Source organism: Cavia porcellus, unplaced genomic scaffold (assembly GCF_034190915.1).
Source record: "Cavia porcellus strain 051 isolate PalLab524CR breed Dunkin Hartley unplaced genomic scaffold, mCavPor4.1 scaffold_9, whole genome shotgun sequence".
NCBI lineage: Eukaryota > Metazoa > Chordata > Mammalia > Rodentia > Caviidae > Cavia > Cavia porcellus.
In genome coordinates this window covers 92,393,081-92,412,933 of record NW_026947492.1, presented here as the reverse complement: position 1 = coordinate 92,412,933, position 19,853 = coordinate 92,393,081, and the positions used below count along the sequence as shown (strand labels likewise).

Genomic DNA, 19,853 nt, shown 5'->3' with positions numbered 1-19,853 from the left:
TTACTCATAATAATAGATAGTAATTATTAATAATTAATACTGTTTTTATTACTCCCACCGGAGAAATTATCACTCCTTTACTATTAATACCTAACAGGAATCAGGAGAGAATCTAATATACCTTCCTTGGGTCTCTAAGATTAAAGTCACAGATTAGCAAGACAAATTAATCTGATGGGGAAAGAAAACCAAAGCTTTGAAACATGAGTAGAGAAAGACGGCCCCTAAGATTTACTATGCTCCCCAGGAGGCGTGGTGAGCACCTTATTCTACTGTCTTCACCTGTCCAATACCTCCAGGAACACAGCACAGTATCTCTTCATCTAAAGACATGGGAAAAGAGAGGCGTGGTAGCTCACGCTTGTAATCCCAGCACTCAGAAGACTCAGGCAGGAGGATTGTTGCAAATTTGAAGCCAGCCTGGGCTACAAAGTGAGCTCAAGGCCAGTATGAACTTCACAGCAAAACCCTGTCTCAAAAAAGAGAAATGAGAAAACATCCAGAAAAGCTAAGGGATTTGTCTAAGGCCCATATAATTTATCAGGAGGATTATAATCTGTAACTGTGTGGTCCGAAGCCCCTGCTACCAGTGCCAAAAGTGCATCAATAAACAGAAAAGAACTTTTAGGACATTTTGTGCTTACCTCTTTGCTTCTTCTTTTTGCTGCTCCTTCCAGCTACTCTCCATGTAACGTAAGGCATAATCACTTTCATCTTTGTACCTGATAGAAGGAAATCAAAATGTTAAAAAAAGCGCCCCAAATTAAGTTTTGTAAAGAACGGTATCTTTTCATTTAAAAACAGTCAATACCCAAAGACAAATTCATGAGCCCTCAGAAGGCAACTATTTCTGAATTTAACACTGATGAAGTCACTAACACAACAATGCTTCCTCAACTCATCTCCATTCACCTGAGAATGGTTTAACCAAGAACAGATAGCCAGGTTATTGACAGCGCTTTTGTTGGTGGTGGTCTTATGAGACAAGTCTCACTGTACTCCCAAGCTGGCTGTGAACTTGCAATCCTCATCCTTCTGTGTCCAAAGTACTGTAGCTGGGGTTACTGGCACACATCTCACACTCAGGGCATTACACATGTTAGGCAACTGTTCTACCACCGAGACTGAATTTTTTTTTTTTTGGGGGGGGAGGTCTTTTTGAGACAGGGTCTCACTATACATTTTAGGGCTACCTTGTAGCTCAGGCTGGTCTTAAAACTTGCAATGATCCTCCTGCCTCAGCCTCCCAAGTGCTAGGATTACAAGTGTGTGCCACTATGCCCAGCTCTCCAGATTGAATTTTTTTTTTTTTTTTTTTTGTCTTTTTCATTTTTTATCGGTACCAGGGATTGAACTCACGACCGCCTGCTTGCAAGCAGGTACTTATGCCGCTGAGCTAAATCCCCAGCCCCTCCAGATTGAATTTTTAGATCTGGTTTTTAACTCATTCTTCTTTCCACTTCTATGACCTTTCTTCAGATGGTCATTTAATGTCTCATGTTCTAAGTCAACAACTAATTTATAGGGACTATGATAGGTCTCATTTGTTTTACATATATTCAACCTCATTTAACTCTCCAAAATGTCATTTTAAAAATAATTTACTAGAGTTTACCTAGCTATTAAGTAGTGGAACTTCAAACTCTGGTCTTCCCTTAAAACCCACAGTGCTTCCCAAACTGTAGTACATGTATATATAAAATCACTTGTCTATAAAGCAAATTTGGATTCAGGAGGGTCTGAGGCAGGGCTTAAGAGGCTGCATTGGTAACAAACTCTCAAGTCTACCAATGCTGCTGCCGCCCAACAGCTCTCTTGGGACCACATCCCTGACAAGTAAAACTTTACACCAAAGAAAAGTAGCTATAGGGTCGGGGATTTAGCTCAGCAGCATAAGTGCCTGTCTGGCAAACCATGAGTTCAATCCCCAGTACCAAAAGAAAAAAAGAAAAAGAAAAGTAGCTATCACATCAGAATAGCCTTCTGGCTTCAAAACCAATTTATTACACAAAACTGTTTCATTCTCCTCAAATATATCTTGTTAGGACAACATTTTAAAGGAGGTACTTTCTAGTCTTTGTGTAAATAACTATACCAACTCTTCTGAATTCTAGAACAGTAAATTTATTAAGCAAGACACAGTGGCATGTGCCTATAATCCCACCACTTGTAGGGCTGAGGCAGGAGGATTGTTGTGAGTTTGAGATCAGCCTGAGCTACAAAGTGAGCTCAAGGCCAGCCTGACCTGTATAGTGAGACCTTGTTTCAAAAAGACAAAAAAACCATTGGATTTATTGAAAACAATCACTTAAGGATTTCTAATTATCATCTAATTACATTATCTAATTACGTATTCAATGGCTCTATGTAGTGTTTCTTTCAACTTCATAATTACTCAAAAAGAATATATTTATTTAAAGCTCACTTAGACTTACTTTTTCCGGTCATAGCCAAAAATTTCTCGAATGTGCTTCGATATTTCTTCCTGAGGTTCTCCTTCGTCTTCAATAAAATCATCCATTTCAGAGTCATATTCATCATCATCATCTTCCTCTTCATACTCTCGCTGCCTTTTGTAGCCAGTAGGCAAGGGAAGCCTTGGAGGACCTATGAACAGAAACCATTTGTAAAAACATTAAATCTTAAGGTCTTTCCAGCAGAGTTCTATGTAAATTGAGATTCTGAGAAGTCATTATGACAGTGGCCTTTAAACTGCAGAAAGCAGACAGCAGACTGGGCCTTGGCATGGTGTCACTACAGTCAATCTCATTTAACCCTTCCAAAACATTTTAAAAATAATTTCCTCAAGTAAACTGTTGTGCATGTAACCCAGAAAGCCCAATACCACTTACCCCAGTGTTTACTAGCAATGCTACACTTGCTAAGTAGTGTCCATACTTCAGGGATTTCAACAATCAGTACAATTTCTAACATAGAGTACATAAAAGTTACAAACTGCAACAGAATTATTAACCATCAAAGACAGCACCTTCTAAGTTCCATCATCATCATCATCATCATCGCCTAAAAAGCTTAACTCCTGTGCATGCCTGTAATTTCAGCTAGGTAGGAGGCTGGGGCGGAACTGCCTGAGTCTGGGACGGAACTGCCTGAGTCTAGGAGTTTGGTTTTTGCTTTTTGCTTTGGTACTGGAGATCAAACTCACGACTCTGCTTGCACTTGGCTAGGCAGGGGATTGTGCGGCTGTGCTAAATCCTTGGCCCAAGCCTAGGAGTTTTAAGCCACCTAGGCAACACAGCAAGGTTCTGTTTAAAAAATAAAGCCCAACAAAGTAAAAAAAGATAACCAGAATTATAGATAATTGTTTAAACTAAGTTTGACCTCAGGAAAAACACATACCTCATTTTTACCATTTTGTTAAGATGCTGCAAAAGACAGGCATTGATCAAAAGGCCAACATCCAAGAACTACTGTCTGGTCTTTGATTAGACACTTTTGTTCTTCTATAAGTATTTGTAATAGGCATGGCCTATCACCCTGCTCAGTTCCTTAACCTGGGCACACTAACATTTGGGGGCTGTCTTGGGCATTGTTTGTTGGCAGCTTCCCTGGGTCCCACTCACTAGATTATCATTAACATACCCTCATTTGTCCATCCCTGTGACAATCAAACATGTCTCCAGACATGGCAAGCTATCCCCTTGTGTGTGTGTGTGTGTGTGTGGGGGGGGTGATCACCCTTGATTGAGAAACAATAATCTAGCTAAATTAGAAAACTAAAGAATTCACTGGTTTCCTTTTATATAAGCATCCTTCATGGTGCTTAACAAATAGTTTTTTTTTTTTTTTTTTTTTGTCTTTTGAAACAGGGTCTCACTATGCAGTTTAGGCTGGGCTTGGGCTCACTTTGTAGCCCAGGCTAGTCTCGAACAAGTACAGTACTCTTAAAAAGCGCCTATTAGCATGAAGCAAACACCACACAGAATCTTGGAACAGCAGACTTACAGCACCAGCGGTTAGGACTTGAAACACCCATGATAAGGAGCAGAAACACAAGGACAGTCTAAATCTCCGGGCTTACTAGAGGTTCTTAACAAATTTTGCTGAATGAACAGTGAGTGCGATTATATTTTTGAAGATAATCTTTTTCAAGAAGAATGAAGAAACCTAATTAAGGCATGTAAGAGTCACTCTCACAAATGACAAAGTTTAATATACTTGAAAACATTACAGGTGTAAACAAAGGACCCAGATAAGTCCCTTTCTAAAGACTTTTCCAAGCCACCATCAACACAGGAACTCTCAAGCACAAGGCAAAACAAAGTATCAGGTTTGATCAATGTGACTCTATTTTTTTTTTTTTTTTAAATCAGTATCAGAGATCGTACTCTCGACTGCGCACTTGCAAGGCAGGCGCTTATGCCACTGAGCTAAATCCTCAGCCCAATGTGACTCTATTAAAAGGCACAAGAGTTCACGAGGTCCCTGGTCATACAAAACAAAGTATTCTTCCTAAGTTCTTAGTGACAAATGTACACACTTAAGGGTGAGAGGCAATTGTACCTTGGGCAGATCTGCAGCCTGATAGAGTAGGTTTCATTCCATTCATCTGTCCATTGCTGAACCGGCTAATAATATTCTTGGATGAAATTGTTTCTGAGACAACAGTACACTTGGGCCTTACGGGGGGACCTGGGCTAACTGTTCGGCCAGGTCCTAAGCTGCTTGCTGGTCGTCCCAGGCCTGAACTATGAACAGTCCGTGCAGCAGGAACTGAACCACTAACAGATCGTCCAGGGCCACTGGCTGGCCGTCCAGGGGGCCCCAAGCCACTTACAGGTCTTCGATCAAGTGAACTGCTTACAGGCCGCCCATGGCCTCCAGAGCTGCCCACAGGTCTCCTGAAACTGCCCGAGCCACTGATGGGTCGTCCAGGGCCACTTGCACTGCTTGCAGGTCGCCCAGGGCCACTTGCACTGCTTGCAGGTCGCCCAGGGCCACTTGTACCACTAACTGTCCGCCCAGAGGGATTTGAGTCACTGGACAGCTTTTTAGTCCCACTGACTGACTCAGGCGCCCAGCTGGAGCTGCCATTCTGGCGTCTGGGGACAGGGCCAGAACTAAGTGTGGGTCGAGCATTCCCTGGACTGGGCCGCCCGGGGGCTAAGCTGGAGGTGCTGCCTGGCTGCCTCATCCCTGGACCTTTAGCTTTACTCTGGGGAGTGACTGTGGGCCCAGGTTTGGAATGGCTAGGATGGGAAGGAGGAAATTTTTTGGCTTTGTGCTCAGCAGATTTCTGAGTCCCACTAGCAGAAGTCTTTGGGACACTTGGTGAATAGGTGCTGGAATGGGGCTTCCTGGTCCCATTGAAAACAGGTTTGTCATGACCCTCATGAAGAGAAGGTTGGGAGCTACTGCCAGACCCTGCCTTGGTCCTCTCTCCTGCTACAGATTTGGATGCAGACAAAGCTAAATGTTTCTCACTGGCTGCACTAGGTCTGGATTTCTTCTCAGTATGAGGCAAGGGCATTCCTCTGGAAGAAGGATGTCTGTCCCCAGGAACTTTGTGAAGTTTTGTGCCCACACCTTCTTTCTGAGAGGGTGCCTTTTTAGATACAGTTGGAGGTAGTTTTGTGTCTGACTCCGGTTTCTTTTTCCTATGCTTTCGTTCAAGAAATTCTCGCTCCTTAAGTTCTTGTGCAGTCAGAGGTCGCTCTTCTGTTTTCTTTACCACCTTGATCTCCACTGGTTCAAATTGCTTTTTCTCAGCCAGCCTCAGTAAATCAGTGAAGTTCATTGGTGGTGGGGCACTTTTAAGGGGGACCTTTGGTTTGCTTTCTGCTTTAGGAGGCTCTTGTTCCTCCTCATACTCGGGCTCCGACTCTCCCTGATTGTATTCCAAGAATTCATCCTCTTCTTCCATCGCGTACTCTTGGTCTGTTCCCTGGCTGGTGTGGCTTTCCATTGCCTGCCTCCTCTTTGATTTCTCTTCAACAGGAATCCCATTGTAACCATGGAAATTATCCTTTGTCCTCTTGGCCATAGCTCTTGCTTTCTTGTCATGTTTGAGCTCAATTCGTTTTTTCACTAGTTCTTCTTTTCTCCTTTTTTCTTCTAAGGCTAAAAAGCGCAGAACAAGAAAGTATTATTCCAAGATACCAAGGCAGTAGACTACACATCTGAAACCAGTAGCCAAACCACAATGTTCAAGTTGAAGTTTGAAGATTTCTAGGAATCAAATGAGGAAGTCATTTGAATTAAGTATCAATTGAGTCATCTTCATATCAATGAGTCACATATAGGGCTTTCTGTATGACTAAGCAAGTGGGAGATTTAGTCTTCAATTTTAAATATAGAAAACAGTTTACACCAAATAAATTAGCAAGTTAAGTGAACATTAGTACCTACTAACATGATGCTAATAATTATGAATCAAAGAATATTTAAACTTAATGAATTCTTTACTGATGAAGCAAAAATACATTTTCAACTTTATAGTTGTGGTACTGGGAATCAAACTTAGGACCTCACGCTCACCACATAGGCACTGTGCCACTGAGCTATATTCCTGGCCCTTGAACTTTGTAGTTTTGAAAACATCACTTATTTTAACTTTTTAAAATAGCATTCTTATTAATAAAAACATAAAAGAGGAACAATTTCAGAAGCAAGGTTAAAGAATAAAGTTCTTTGGGATTACAATGGCCAACAGAAAAACAAGGTCATTAAATCTAACTGGTTCCTCATTATTTTTTTTTTTAAGAGACAAGGTCTTGCTCAGGCTTGTCCCTAGTTCCTGGGATTCAACAGATCCTCCTCCTAAGTAGCTGGAACCATATGTGTGTGCCACTGTGCCCAGCCCCCATTTAATTAATGGGAGCTACAAGAAAATGTCTATACAAATTTTGACCAACGTGAGAGCATGCATTATAGCCAGACAATAAAGTTAATTCAAGCATACATATACCCACACACCTCATTGACCTATTTTTAGAAACATTTGCTGATATCCTCAGATAACTAAAAACAGACAGCTGTTGCAGCATATGCCTATAATCCCAGCACTTGGGAGGCTGAAGGATAAGGATCACTTTGAGTTCGAGGCCAGCTTGGGCTACAAAGTGAGTTCAATGCCAGCCTGAAAACCTTGTCTCAAAATAACCAAAAAAAAAACCAAACAAACAAAAACAAAAACAAAAATAAAAAAGAAGTTATGTCCATGTGCCAACTCCCCATAATGAATATAACCTTTATGCACTGTAAACATGTGCTAATTATAATTTAAAAACCCATTGTTAAGAACAAACTAGACATGATCATAGACTTTAAAACAGAAAATAAGAACAGAGATACATACCTTTTTGCCTGAGCTCCTCTTCTTTCCTTCTAAGAAACGCTTGTACAGCTGCTGATTGGACACCTTTAACTTTTGGGTCTTTCTTAGGAGGTCCCACTGCCAAACTATACCTTTTCTAACAATAAAAAGAATAATTATTATAAGCAATTTGATTTTCAAAACATTCTGTCTAAGACTGGGGATGTAGCTCAGAGGTAAAACACAAGCCTTCCTTAGAAATAGTTGAACTCTCAAGAGTTCAACTTTTGAAACAGAAAAAACTCTGTATAACTATTTTCTATTCTGACTATGCTTACTCTAGGAACCCCCACACACACACACCCAACAACCACCAGACAAGGACTCACTATGTAGTTCAGGTTGGCATGGACTCATTATGTAGCCCAGGCTGGCCTTAAACTCATGGTGCTTCTCCTGCCTCAGCCTCCTGAGTTCTGGGATGATTACAGCTGTGCCCCCTCTTGCCTGGCTGCCATATGATCATCTAGCTGGGATATACACTACACAAAGGTTATTTGCTTAGAACATGGAAACACTAGGATTTTAATATCATAGGCAAAGGCTAGGCCACCTCAAAGAAACCTCAAGCAGTGCTTGCCTGGCAGGTGTGAGGTCTGAGTTTGTTTCCCAGCACTCCCCTCATAATAATGAGTAAGTACAAGAAGCTGATATGGGGGTTACACATCTGTAATCCCAGCTACTCAAGGGACTGGGACAGAAGGATCACAAATTCAAGCTGAGCCTGGGCAACTTAGTGAGATGGTCTTAAAGTAAAAAATAAAAAAGGATGCAACTCAGTGCTAAGACTCTGGGTTCAATCTCTACTACCAAACCATAAATATGAGGCAGGGTGGGTGGTGGGTTTGGGGGGACCTAAACAGAGCTCAATTCTCTACAACCTTTAATCTATCTGTAGAGCTTATATTAACTATCAATTTGCAACACAAACTGTGTTTCAGACAAGTTACCATGAGTGCTAATACTATCCTGTCACAGAAGATACCTTTCTGAACTTCAATTTTTATGTAACTCCACAGGGAAATGACTAAAACAAAAACAGTACTAATTTGAACTATGAAAGGAAAATTATTTCTATTTTATAAGCATCTATTAGAGAAGTATGATAAACAGAGAGCTATCAAGAGATGATTCACCTTTAGGGTCATTCTACATTAAATTTACGAGCCAGGAAATAAGATTTTTAAAGTAATTTTTTTGGAGTCCTGGAGAACAAACCCAGGGTCTGTGCATATTAGCCAACTACTCTACCATTGAGCTACACCTCCAGCCCTGGATATAAGATTTTACAGTATTCTCCTTCTTTTGTCTTGTCAGATGTATGCCATTCTTATCTACTGAAACTGCTGCTGTGTTTGTAGAAAAACAACCAGAGACCACAATGAGCAACTTACAAAACAACAACAACAAAAAGGAATTCTAACAACATGTATGAAACTCCTAGAGGAGCCAAGCACAGTGGCATATGCCTATGATCCCAGCACTGAGACTGGGATCAGGAGGCTGAGGCATGAGGACCGCTGTGAGTTCAAGGCCAGCCTGGGCTACAAAGTGAGTTCAAGGCCAGCCTGAACTGTATAGTAAAATCCTGTCTCACAAAAACCAAAGGGGAAAAAAAACAAAAAAAAAAAAACCAAAGAAATGCCAGGTGTGGTGGCCCAAGCCTATATAAGTCCAGCTATGGAGGCTGAGGCAAGAGAATCCCTGTGAGTTTGAGGCCAGTCTGGGCTACAAAGTGAGTTTAAAGCCAGCCTGAGCAGCAGAGTGAGATCTTGTATTAATAAATAAATAAATAAATAAATAAATAAATAAATAAAATAAAAGAAAGCAAGCAAAAACTGAGGAAAGCCAAAGGATTTGTGCTTTTTATATGGCTGCCAAATATAAACTTTCCTGGAACAGGCTAAGTTCCAACTAAATTAGTCTACCAATCAAGCAGCTGGGCAACTAAATAGGCAGGCTCTAATCCAACCTGAAAATCCTGCACGCTAGCAATGCTGAGAACTGACACATCCCTGACAGAGAAATCCAAGGCAGTATCCAACCTTTTCCCAGCCACCTCGGGTACATGAGATCCCTTAATTAGTCCATATCTTTGTAAACTGAGTTATAGACTCTATCATGAATAGGAGCCTAATATCTAAAAGAAAGGAAAAAAGAGGAGAACAGAAGACTTATTAAAGAGAAAGACAATATTGCTAACCTAATTAGATACATGAAGTTTACAAGAAGCTCAAAAAAATAAAAAAATTAAAAGAGAAACTTAACATGGGCCTCATCCAGTTGGCAATGCTACTGTGAATAAAAACACCTAATCTGAGTTGATAAATACATAAAAAGACCCATAAACAGCCCCACACTAACCCCTCTATCCATCAGAAAGATCTGGAAGAAGAAACTTAGATCTTTGCTGCCAAGATACTAATATTTGCCCATTACTGCCTAACTACTTACACAGTTGAGAAGGCTGGGCGTGAAGCTCAGTGCCAGAGCACTTGCCAGCATGTGTAAGGCCCTGGATTTGATGCCCAGCACCACAGCAAACAGTACATAGTCACCTGCCAAACCACAGCTTCTACAGGATTTGCTCAGCAAAAATGTGACCGTAATGGTTTACATTACTCATTTAGAACACAATTTATTGTCTGGGTTATCAGAGCCCTGAGCTTTAGCTAACGTAATTTTCGGAAATCTTTTGTCCTTAACCTGGGACTTTAAGAGACATAAATGTGGGTATGACTACCAGAAAAGCCACTCTGTAGCTCCTCAATGAATACTCCTACTCAGAAGAGAAAAGTGTCCATGGGGCATACAGTTTGATTCAGTGTTAACCAAGTGTCCAGCACTTGCACATTACCTTCATGATGTCTGCCTTTTCAGTGTATTACTTGTACGTTTTCCCCTCAGTTTTTTGAGAAAGGATCTTGGTATATAGTCCAGGCTAGCCTTGAACATGGGATCTTCCTGCGTCAGCTTCCTGAGTGTCAGAGTTACAGCTATGTGCCACCATGTCTGGCTCCTGTACTATTACTGACTAATTTTAAAAATTTAAAGTAGTCTATCTTGTTGAGCTTTACTTCAGCACTAATATCCTGAAATGACTGACATAAAAAAATTCATATAAAAATATATAACTATTAAAATACATAGGATCTGTGTATCACCTGAAATCATGTGTATCAGGCTTCTATGTACTGCCCTTTAACACTGAATTAGGGGACAAAAATACAGGAAAGGCACACAAACCAGGAAGCAAGTATTCACATAACTGTGCTCTGAAAAGAATTACTCAAACTTTTAGCTTTTTTCAAACTATTCACCATTCCCATTAATTCACATACATATTTCAAATCCTGTTTCTTTTAATAACACTAAGTATTGCTGGGTGTGGTGGCACATGTTTAGAATCTCAGCACTCAGGAGGCTGAGGCAGAAGGATCCCCGGGAGTCCCAGGCCAGTCTGGACCACATAGAGTGAGACCTATCTCAAACTACCAAACAAACAAAAAACCCAGCAAGTCTTAAAGCTACTAAAGCTGGCCTCACATTTAACCCAGTATTTATTACTCTATACAGAAGGAATCAGCAAATCTACTAAATGTCTGTTTTGTGGACCTGCCAGGAAATGACTTGAAAAACAAGCTGTAGATGGAGCAGGGTCAGCTCTGCTTTGGTAAAGCTTAACTTTGTTTACTGACTTAATCTTGTTTGCACAAATTGAGCTGTAATGGTTTCTTATATTCCCTGAAACTGGAAAAATGAGGTTACAACCTAAAAACCTAGGGGAGGGGAAAGAGCTGGGTCACCATTTTATTTAGCATTTTTGAGACTTAATTCACATGCCATAAAATCCACTCAATTAGTATGTGCAATTTCTGATATATTCAGAGTCGTACAACCATCACTATTGATTCTAGAATATGTTCACTGTCTTGAACCTGTATAAGTATTAGTTACTTTTACCCTGTATTAGTTACTCATTCCCCTCTCCCCACAGCTCCTGGCAACCACTACTGCACTGTCTGTCCCTATGGACTAACCCACCCCAGCTACTGCATATAAACGAACTCATATAATAGATGGTCCCAATGGTGTGTTAGCTTGGCTAGGCTACAGTACCAGTTATGTAACCAGCCACTCATCTGTGTTTGGTTTTTTGTTTGTTTGTTGTCTTTTTGAGACAAGGTATTGCTATGTAGTCCATGGTGGCCTTGAACTCACTACGCATAGCCCAGAATAGTGATCCTCCTGCCTCTGCCTCCCAAGTTCTGGGGGGCAAGTTCACATGCCATAAAATCCACGTGTGCCACGCCCAGACCACACATTAATCTACATGCTGCTGGGAAGGTATTCTGTAAAGTTGATTAACACTGCTGTGAAGGTATCTTGTGAATGTGATTAATGTCTATAATCAACAAACTTTAGGTGAATCAGATTATTTTTTATAATGAGACTGGGTCTCTTTCAATCAGTTATAGGACTTCGGAGCAGGTCTCTAATGTTCAGAGAATTCTACAAGACCACAGCATTAATCCTGCCTCATTGTCCAGCCTACAAGCCTGCCCTACAAATTTTGGATTTTGCCAGCTACCCATAATCAATTCCGTAAAATAAAGTGGACTGATTGTTTCTCTGGGGAATACTCACTGATACAGTAAAAGCCTCTGTACTTGATTTTTTTTTTTTGTATCTCAGCCTGGTCTTGAACTTGCAAACAATTCTCTTGCCTCAGCCTCCCAAATGCTGAGATTACAGGGGTACGCCACCATGCCCAGCCTTGGTTTCTTTTTTTACCATGTCTTCAGTGTTCACATGGCAGCATGTATTAGCACTTTGTTCCTTTAATGGCCAAATAATATTCTAGCATATAGATACATGACATTACTTATCTATTCATAAGCTGGATAGCTGGGTTATCTCTGCTTTTTGGCTATTGTGAACAATGCTGCTGTGAACATTGTATATAAATACTATGTGGGTACATGTTTAAATAATAGCTGGTTGTGGTAGTACATGTCTGTAATGCCAGCACTCAGGAGGCTGGGGCAGGAGGACTGCCATGAGGAAGGCTGGCCTGGGCTATATACAAGCAAATTCAAGGCCAGCCTGCACTACATAGTGAGACTTTGTTTCAAAAACATCAAAAAAATTTCTCCTGGTTATATGACCAGGGATCTTAACACTGAGCTGGTTAGACTTTTCAAAGGGAGGCTACAATCAGAACCTTATATTAAAAGATTTGCTGTTAAAAAAAAAAAAAGACTTGCTGTAATTAAATACTTTAAAAGACAGCTCCCCAATTCCCACCATGGCTAGAGTCCAATAGAGAATGTGTGTGGGGTGGGCCGGGCTTCAGGCTGTGAGTACATTACATTCTATTTAATAAGGCAAAAGAATTATTTGGCACTTTCTCCTGTGTCAGACGGTCACATGTAGCTCTAAGAGCAGCATATCAAGATGTACCATCAATTCTGAATCTGATTCAAGGCACCAGGCTGCTTCATTGTTTCAGTTTTATGAAAAGCAGTTGGACAAGAGTTTCTTTGATCCTAAGCACATCCATTCTATTACATTGGAAGCCAACTCAAGTCACTCTGCTGGCCCCCAATGAATGATTCACAAGAGTAGTGCTTAGGCCATTTAAAGACAACACAGAGGTTGGACAGGAGAGGGGGGAAAAAGACAGCACAGGGATTTTGCCAACATTTATAATTTTGAAGCCAAAAGACCTAGAAAATAAAGTCACTTTAAGACAGGTGTTCCTGCAAAAACTATACTGCCACAAACTGAGGAAAAAAAGGGTGGGGTAGTTTTGGTCTAGAATTATGTATTCACCTAATGTACCAGAATTAATGGTCAATTCCTTCTTCTTTTTTTTGGGGGGGGGGTAACTGAGAATCAAACTCAGGCTCTTGGAGTTTGCCAAGCAGGTGCTGCGTAGCTGAGCTGTATCTCCAGCCCTCAATTTCTTCTTGAAAGCTATTCTTTATTCAGAGGTAATACTGTATAACTGTAGAAAATACACATTTCCTGATGATTTTTCATCAATTAGTTATTATTAGGGATATTGCAATACATAATCAATAACCACCACACAATTTTGAGTATCTTTTCAAGGTACCTCAGTCAGGGAATGAATGTAGGAAAACAACTGTTTGCATAAGGCTCCCTCAGGTGGGTGGCTCAGAAGATGACAATTAGTGAAACACCCAGAAGCACACTATGCATGACCACTCTGAGGTTAAATGTAATGCTTAATTTTACTGTTTATTAAAATATACCTAGTTATCAAACAGGTATCTCTGAAATTTTCTAGTCAACTTCATTTCAGAAATAGCTCCAAAAGGACTGCATTTATAGGCAATCACTACATAGTTTGTAGCAGAGTCCACACTAGAAAGCAGGTCCTCCTGAAAATGGTCTCTGTAACACATTTTACTCCTGGTCTAACTCCAACACTTTCATCTCTAGCTGTAACCATTCCTCTATCTACTAGTTTCTAAGTACTGTTGCCTGACCTCTAAATTTCTCTCCCATCAGACTTTACACTGACAATGTCATAAAAAACCAAAACCAAACAGTGTCATCACCTAAAGCCATTTCAGACAGGAGGTGGGGACAGGGCGCTGGATGAGTTTAGCCTGTATAGCTGACAACCTTTTTTCAGTATCTGTTTCCTCCTCATTCATTAAATGCATCGTTACAATTCAGAGCAAAAACTCTGGAGCCAGTATGTCTGGATAGATATTCTACTTTGTTACAAACAGCCCTGTCACTTACTGGCTGTGTGATCCTGGGTAAGTTTCTTCCTATTTCTGACACTCGGTTTCCTCAGATGTAAGACAATTTCCTTCACATGGTTATTACAGTGATTAATACAAAAATGGTGCTTAGAGCAGTGCTCAACACAGTAAGCATTATGTTAAATGTTTTTATCGTCTTATTCAAAGAGAGATTCTCTAGGTAGTTACGGAGAAGAGAAATAACAAAATCCCTGTGAGAATAAGGTGGCCAGTAGTTTCTAAAAAGACCCTCTCCCCAACACACTGGTTGAGAAGCACTGCTCTAGCCTACAGAACCAGAGCTACCCCAAGCCCTGGACAAATCACCTTTCAATTTTCAACCAAATGAGGAGCCATCGTATTATAGAGCAACACTATCCAAAGCAAAAAGTATCCTCCACCCCCTCAAAAAAAAAAAAAAAAAAAAATATATATATATATATATAAATAATCTCCAGAAACTTTAGTGTTGGCCCATACTTTTTGTCCTATGTAACCCAGGCTGGCATCACAATTATAATCCTGTTTCAGTAGCTGGGATTACATCCATGTGCCACCATGCCTAAACTATACTGATCTTTAAAAAGAAACACTATATATACACTACACATAGAGCAGACTTTCAAGTACACAGAGCTTGGAGCCTATCATTTTATATCCAGACTACTTTAAGAAGATGCATTAGGGTTGGGAGTTGGCTCAGTAGAATACCTGGTCACATGTACAAAATTTGATTCCCAGATCCGGGAAAAAGAAAGAAAAAAAAATTACATTACAGAATCTACCTGGGGCCCTGAACTTGTCATCTCAGTCAAAGTCCTTGGGTTCCATTTTTAGTACCTAGTGCTCTTATCCTTGAAGTATTACAGACCTGTAAATCCTTACAAATCTGCCACACACATAAAGGATTGTTCTTTACCTTTTGCGTTGGGGCAGGTCACACCAGAGTTTCAATTATCTTGTCTGTGATGATTTTCACATCACAAGGTCTGCAAGTGGATCATGTAATTTGTCTCATATTCTATAAACTACAAATTATGGCTATGTGAAACTTACAAGGTTCTACACTCTAGCTATATTAATCTATCAAAACTGCTATTACTTTCTTCTTTTCTTTTTGAAACAGGGTCTCATTATGTAGTTCAAGCTGGCTTCAAACTCACTGTGTACTCCAGTGTGGCCTCCATCTTAAGCAATCCTCCTGCCTCAGCCTTCTGAGTGCTGGGATTACAGACATGTGCCACCACATCCAGCTAAACTCCCCCAACCCCTGCTTTTTGTTACTGAGGTTCACAGGTAAAAACCAAAGTGCAAGGTTACCAAAAATATCTTTTCTTCTTTAAATAAGACAGAACTAGTGACAACAATTGGTTACATCATCTTGATCAGCTGTTATTTTGTATTCAGTTTTCCACTGGGAAATGACAGTGTGCCTGGTATAACTAAGCATGATGCAATTCAACCTTTGTTTGAACTATAACATCATGAAGATAATTTACTTCAAAAAAGAAAAAAGGGAAAGGATTATTAGGGAAATATCAGTACAAACTGAGCATCCCTAATCTGAAAATCCAAAATGCTCTCAAATCTCAAACTTTTTAAAATGCTAAATTGCACTTAATATGAGGAAAATTCCACACCCTGACCTCATATGATGGGTCAAAGTCAAAACACAAGCACACCCAAAACATTATATAAAATTATCTTCAATGTATTGTTTATGCAAATATATAACATGAAAAAATTCTGCAATCCAACAATTCTAGTCCCAAAAATTTCAGACAAGGGATTATTCAACCTGTATCTCAAGTCAGATGCAATAAACATCTCTTAAAAATAAAGCTCTGAAGGGGCTGGGGATTTAGCTCAGCGGCATAAGTGCCTACCTTGCAAGTATATGGTCGTGATTTCAATCCTGGGTACCGATTAAAAAAAAAAAAGAGAAAAAGACAAAATAAATAAAGCTCTGAAAAAAAAATTAAAAAAAAAACTAAGCTCTGTAAACCAGGTCTGATGGTGTACTCCTATAATCCCAGTACTTGGGAGGTTGAGGCAGGGAAATCTTTTGCAAGTTCAAGACCAGCATGGGCTACAAAGGGAGCCCAAGGCCAGTCTGAACTACATAAGCAAGAACCTGTCTCAAAAAGACAATAAAATAAAATAAGCTCTGCAAAGAGTCTAAAGTGGTTCCATAGGTGTTTTAGTTTTTACTCTTGGATTTTAGTTTAATTATCACTAACTATATGATTTCCTTTCTGCAATACAATACTGACCTTAAAACTCTGAAAACTACATCTGAGTTTTAACTCTAGTAGAATCCAATGAAATGGCTAAAAGGGGAAAAATAACCAAGCCCTAGAAAAGGATGTGGCTTTGCTCTCAGTTACCATAAAGCCTCTGTGGTTTCCATACCACTGTCAAATTTAGGTCAAGCATTGTGTCAGTATGGCATGGGTATAAGGGTATATATTTTTGTAATCTTCTGGTACACTGCATGGAATGTCTCATTGTTAAAAAGTGAGGGAATCTAGAGACTTCAATCGAATCAGTTATGCTTTATTTCTTTCAGAAATATGAGGAACTGGGGTAAAGCTACATGGCAGAGCACTTTGCTGGCACTTAGGCCCTGGGATCAATCCTCAGCACTGTAACAAACAAAAAAGCTTTTATTAATGTATGCTAAATATGAAGTGTGGGCACATGAGGATGTGTCAATATTGTGCATGTTTGCCAAGGACCCAAATTAATTTGAGCTGATAAAGAAAATGAAAGTAGGGGGCTGGAGATTTAGCTTAGTGGCATAAGCGCTTGCCTTGCAAGCAGGCAGTCGTGAGTTCGATCCCCGGTACCAATAAAAATGAAAAAGACAAAAAAAAAAAAAAGAAAAGAAAATGAAAGTAAACAAAAAAGATGAAGTTAAAGCGAAATCATGGATTAAATTTAACTATTAAACTTTGTGTGACACATTCTATGCAAAAAGATTTTTATGCTGCTACATCAAACCTTTAGGTTTACCAGCTTTTGAAAAATGAGAGCTTGATTCATAAAATGTGTTTGTTAATTCATCTGTTAAATTTTAAATTACCTCACCATTTATCCTTTTTATTTTCACTTTCTATTATTGCAATCAGAGATGGACCTTACACATTGTGAAGTAAACATTGTGAAGTTTCTCCCTCTCAGATTGCCGTCTGCTTTTCACCCAGCAGCACAGCACCTCCCTGGAAAGCACAAGGTACTGAGTCTGATTCCCAGTACCAAAAACAAACAAACAAAAAACGAACTTGGCTATGCTTCTTCAATCAATGCTAGCATTACTCTTGTTTTGGTACCAGGAATTGAACTCAAGACCTCACACTTGCCAGGCAGATGCTGTACCACTGAATTATATCCTTGGCCACTTATCTTTGACTTCTACTCAAATTTAAGATTGAGAATTAAATAATAGACCAAGTTATACCAATATGAATGATTACTAGACTCAAAACATCCTAGAAATTTACAGACAGGGGGACTGGGGATTTAGCTCAGTGGCTTATGTGCCTCCCTAGCAAGCACGAGGTGATGAGTTCAATCCCTGGTACCAAAGGAAAAAAAAAAAAAAAAGAAGAAAGAAATTTACAGCTGTTAATTCCAGCACTTGGGAGGCTGAAGTAGGATTGCCATGAGTTTGGGAATCACCTCGGGCTAGGTGGTGAGTCCAAGCCTGGACTACACAATGAGATTCTGTCTTAAAAACAAACTAACTAACAAAGCATAAAATAATTCTCGTTTTAAGTTTCAACGTTTTGGGCCCCATAGCTTCAACATGGTTAGAGAATGATTATTCTGATTTCTCAGAAAAGGGAATACACTGGACATAGTGGCAGACACCTGTAATCCCAGAACTCCAGAGGCTGAGGGAGGAGGACTAGTGAGTTTGAGGCCAGCCTGAACTACATAATGAAATGAAACTCTGGCTCAAAAAGACAAAAAAAATGTACACACAAAAAAGCGGGGGGGGGGGCTATATCTTCCAGTCTATATGTGTAATTTATCCATATATCCGCTTATATATAAAATAAATAGATAATGGATTTTATCTTCAGACTAACATTTCAAAAGGCTAAAGGGAGAAAGGAAGGGAGGGAAAGGGATAAAAAGAGAACTGAGATGTGTCATGTACATGCACCAACTCCCCATGAGGAATGTAACCACTAAGTAATGGAAACCTGCATCCCCCCAAAAAAAATAAAAACTGGAAAAAAAAAGTTAAAGGCTTGGACAAGAAAAATGGCAGAAGAGGAAAAACTAGTATTGCCAAATAAATAAATAAATACCAAAAAATTCCCACTAATATTGCAATATGCAAAAATCTAAAAAATGCAGTATCCTTAGTGAGACCAAGAAACTCCAGTTGAATTGACTTACAAATGCGTTGGAGTTCCGCACCTCAGTACCCAAACCACAAGTATCACAATATAGTTAATCCGTTTACAGCTGTGCTGTGGGTACCATATGAGGATCCAGAAATGATTAGTTTATTCAAAGCAGCTACAACCTCACAGATAAGACACTCTCTACTATGTCAGCATTGAGCTTTTAAACCTAGTATCACTCTAAGAATGTCAGTGAGCCAAGTGTGGTGGCGAAGGCTTGTAATCCCAGCACTCTGGAAGCTGAGGCAGGAAAAACACTGCGAGATCAAGACCAGTTTGGACTACATAGTGAGCTACATAGTGAACTACATAGTGAATAGGGCAGCCTGAACTACATAGGGAGACCCTGTCTTAAAGAACAAAGCAAAACCAAAACAGAATTTCAATGAATTGGCAAACGTTTACTGAACAAACTAGACCTCTATTTGAAATCTGGAATGTTACAGGAAAAAATGGAAGCTGAAGCTACCTTTTTTTTTTTTTGTATTAGGGAGCAAACCAAGGTCTGAGACAAGAGGTCTACCACGGAGCTACATCCCCAGCCCACTAGGTCATCCTTCGATTGGCCAAGGAGTCGTAGAATCCTCCCAGTTTTCTCTACTCAACAAAAAGATGAGACTCCTCGCTTGGCAAGCGATAACCACCTTGCTGGCTCAGTGGGTGGGGCCAGAATCAGAGAAGTCGCTCAAAACCCGCAGATGGGCGACAAACCAGCCAGAAAACTTACCAGCCTGAGTTCCTAAAACCTTCGAACTCCCCTACATAGTCTTCCTCTTCAACCTGCGGACTGAAGGTTATAGCGAAAGCCAGAAACCCTGCGCCAGGCGGGGCTCACTCAGCTGCTTCCCCCAGCTCTGAAACATCCAAACTACAAAGTCGCTGCTGGAGCGCTAGCCACACTTGCGAAACCGACCCACAAGCAAGCTCCCGCTTCCTGTCCCAAGCCTCAAATTCCCAAAAGTCCAAACGCAAGCAAAGGAACTAAGTCCTCCAACTCCACGGGCCACATATGCCGAACTTGGAGACCGACAGTCTGGCTGCTACTTACTGGCACATTGTTGACACCTTGTCCCTTGGAAGCTATCAGGAGAATTTCTCTGAAGTCCATGTTCGACTGAGGGGGAGAGACTGGGCCAAGCACTCGAGAAGGAGTGCAAGAGCGCCTTGCCAAGGCGCCCAGCTACGCCAAGTAAACTGCCTCGGCAGCCCCCTCCCACCCCTCTTCAGCTCGACTACTTCCGTCGCCTTCCAATGCCGTCTTCCCACCCCGCTCCCTTGGCGGCTTATATATTCTAACAGTCCCGCAGCGCTTCGGGA

At 40.4% G+C, this 19,853-nt stretch overlaps 1 protein-coding gene across 2 annotated transcripts in view; it reads right to left on the bottom strand.

The window, feature by feature from the left end:
* Spty2d1 (SPT2 chromatin protein domain containing 1) overlaps positions 1 to 19,853 on the bottom strand; it is a 23,697-nt gene extending 3,844 nt beyond the window's left edge. Inside the window, exons 1-5 of one of the 2 annotated variants that reach the window (XM_003461215.5) lie at positions 19,585 to 19,853; positions 7,319 to 7,433; positions 4,525 to 6,081; positions 2,436 to 2,607; positions 645 to 722 (exon numbers count right to left, since the gene is read on the bottom strand). In XM_003461215.5, the coding sequence (XP_003461263.1) occupies positions 645 to 722; positions 2,436 to 2,607; positions 4,525 to 6,081; positions 7,319 to 7,433; positions 19,585 to 19,644 (1,982 nt within the window). In that variant the 5' untranslated portion in view covers positions 19,645 to 19,853. Of the gene's footprint in view, positions 1 to 644; positions 723 to 2,435; positions 2,608 to 4,524; positions 6,082 to 7,318; positions 7,434 to 19,263; positions 19,554 to 19,584 lie in introns of those variants that run through there. The other variant, XM_063256817.1, reaches the window with a different exon arrangement.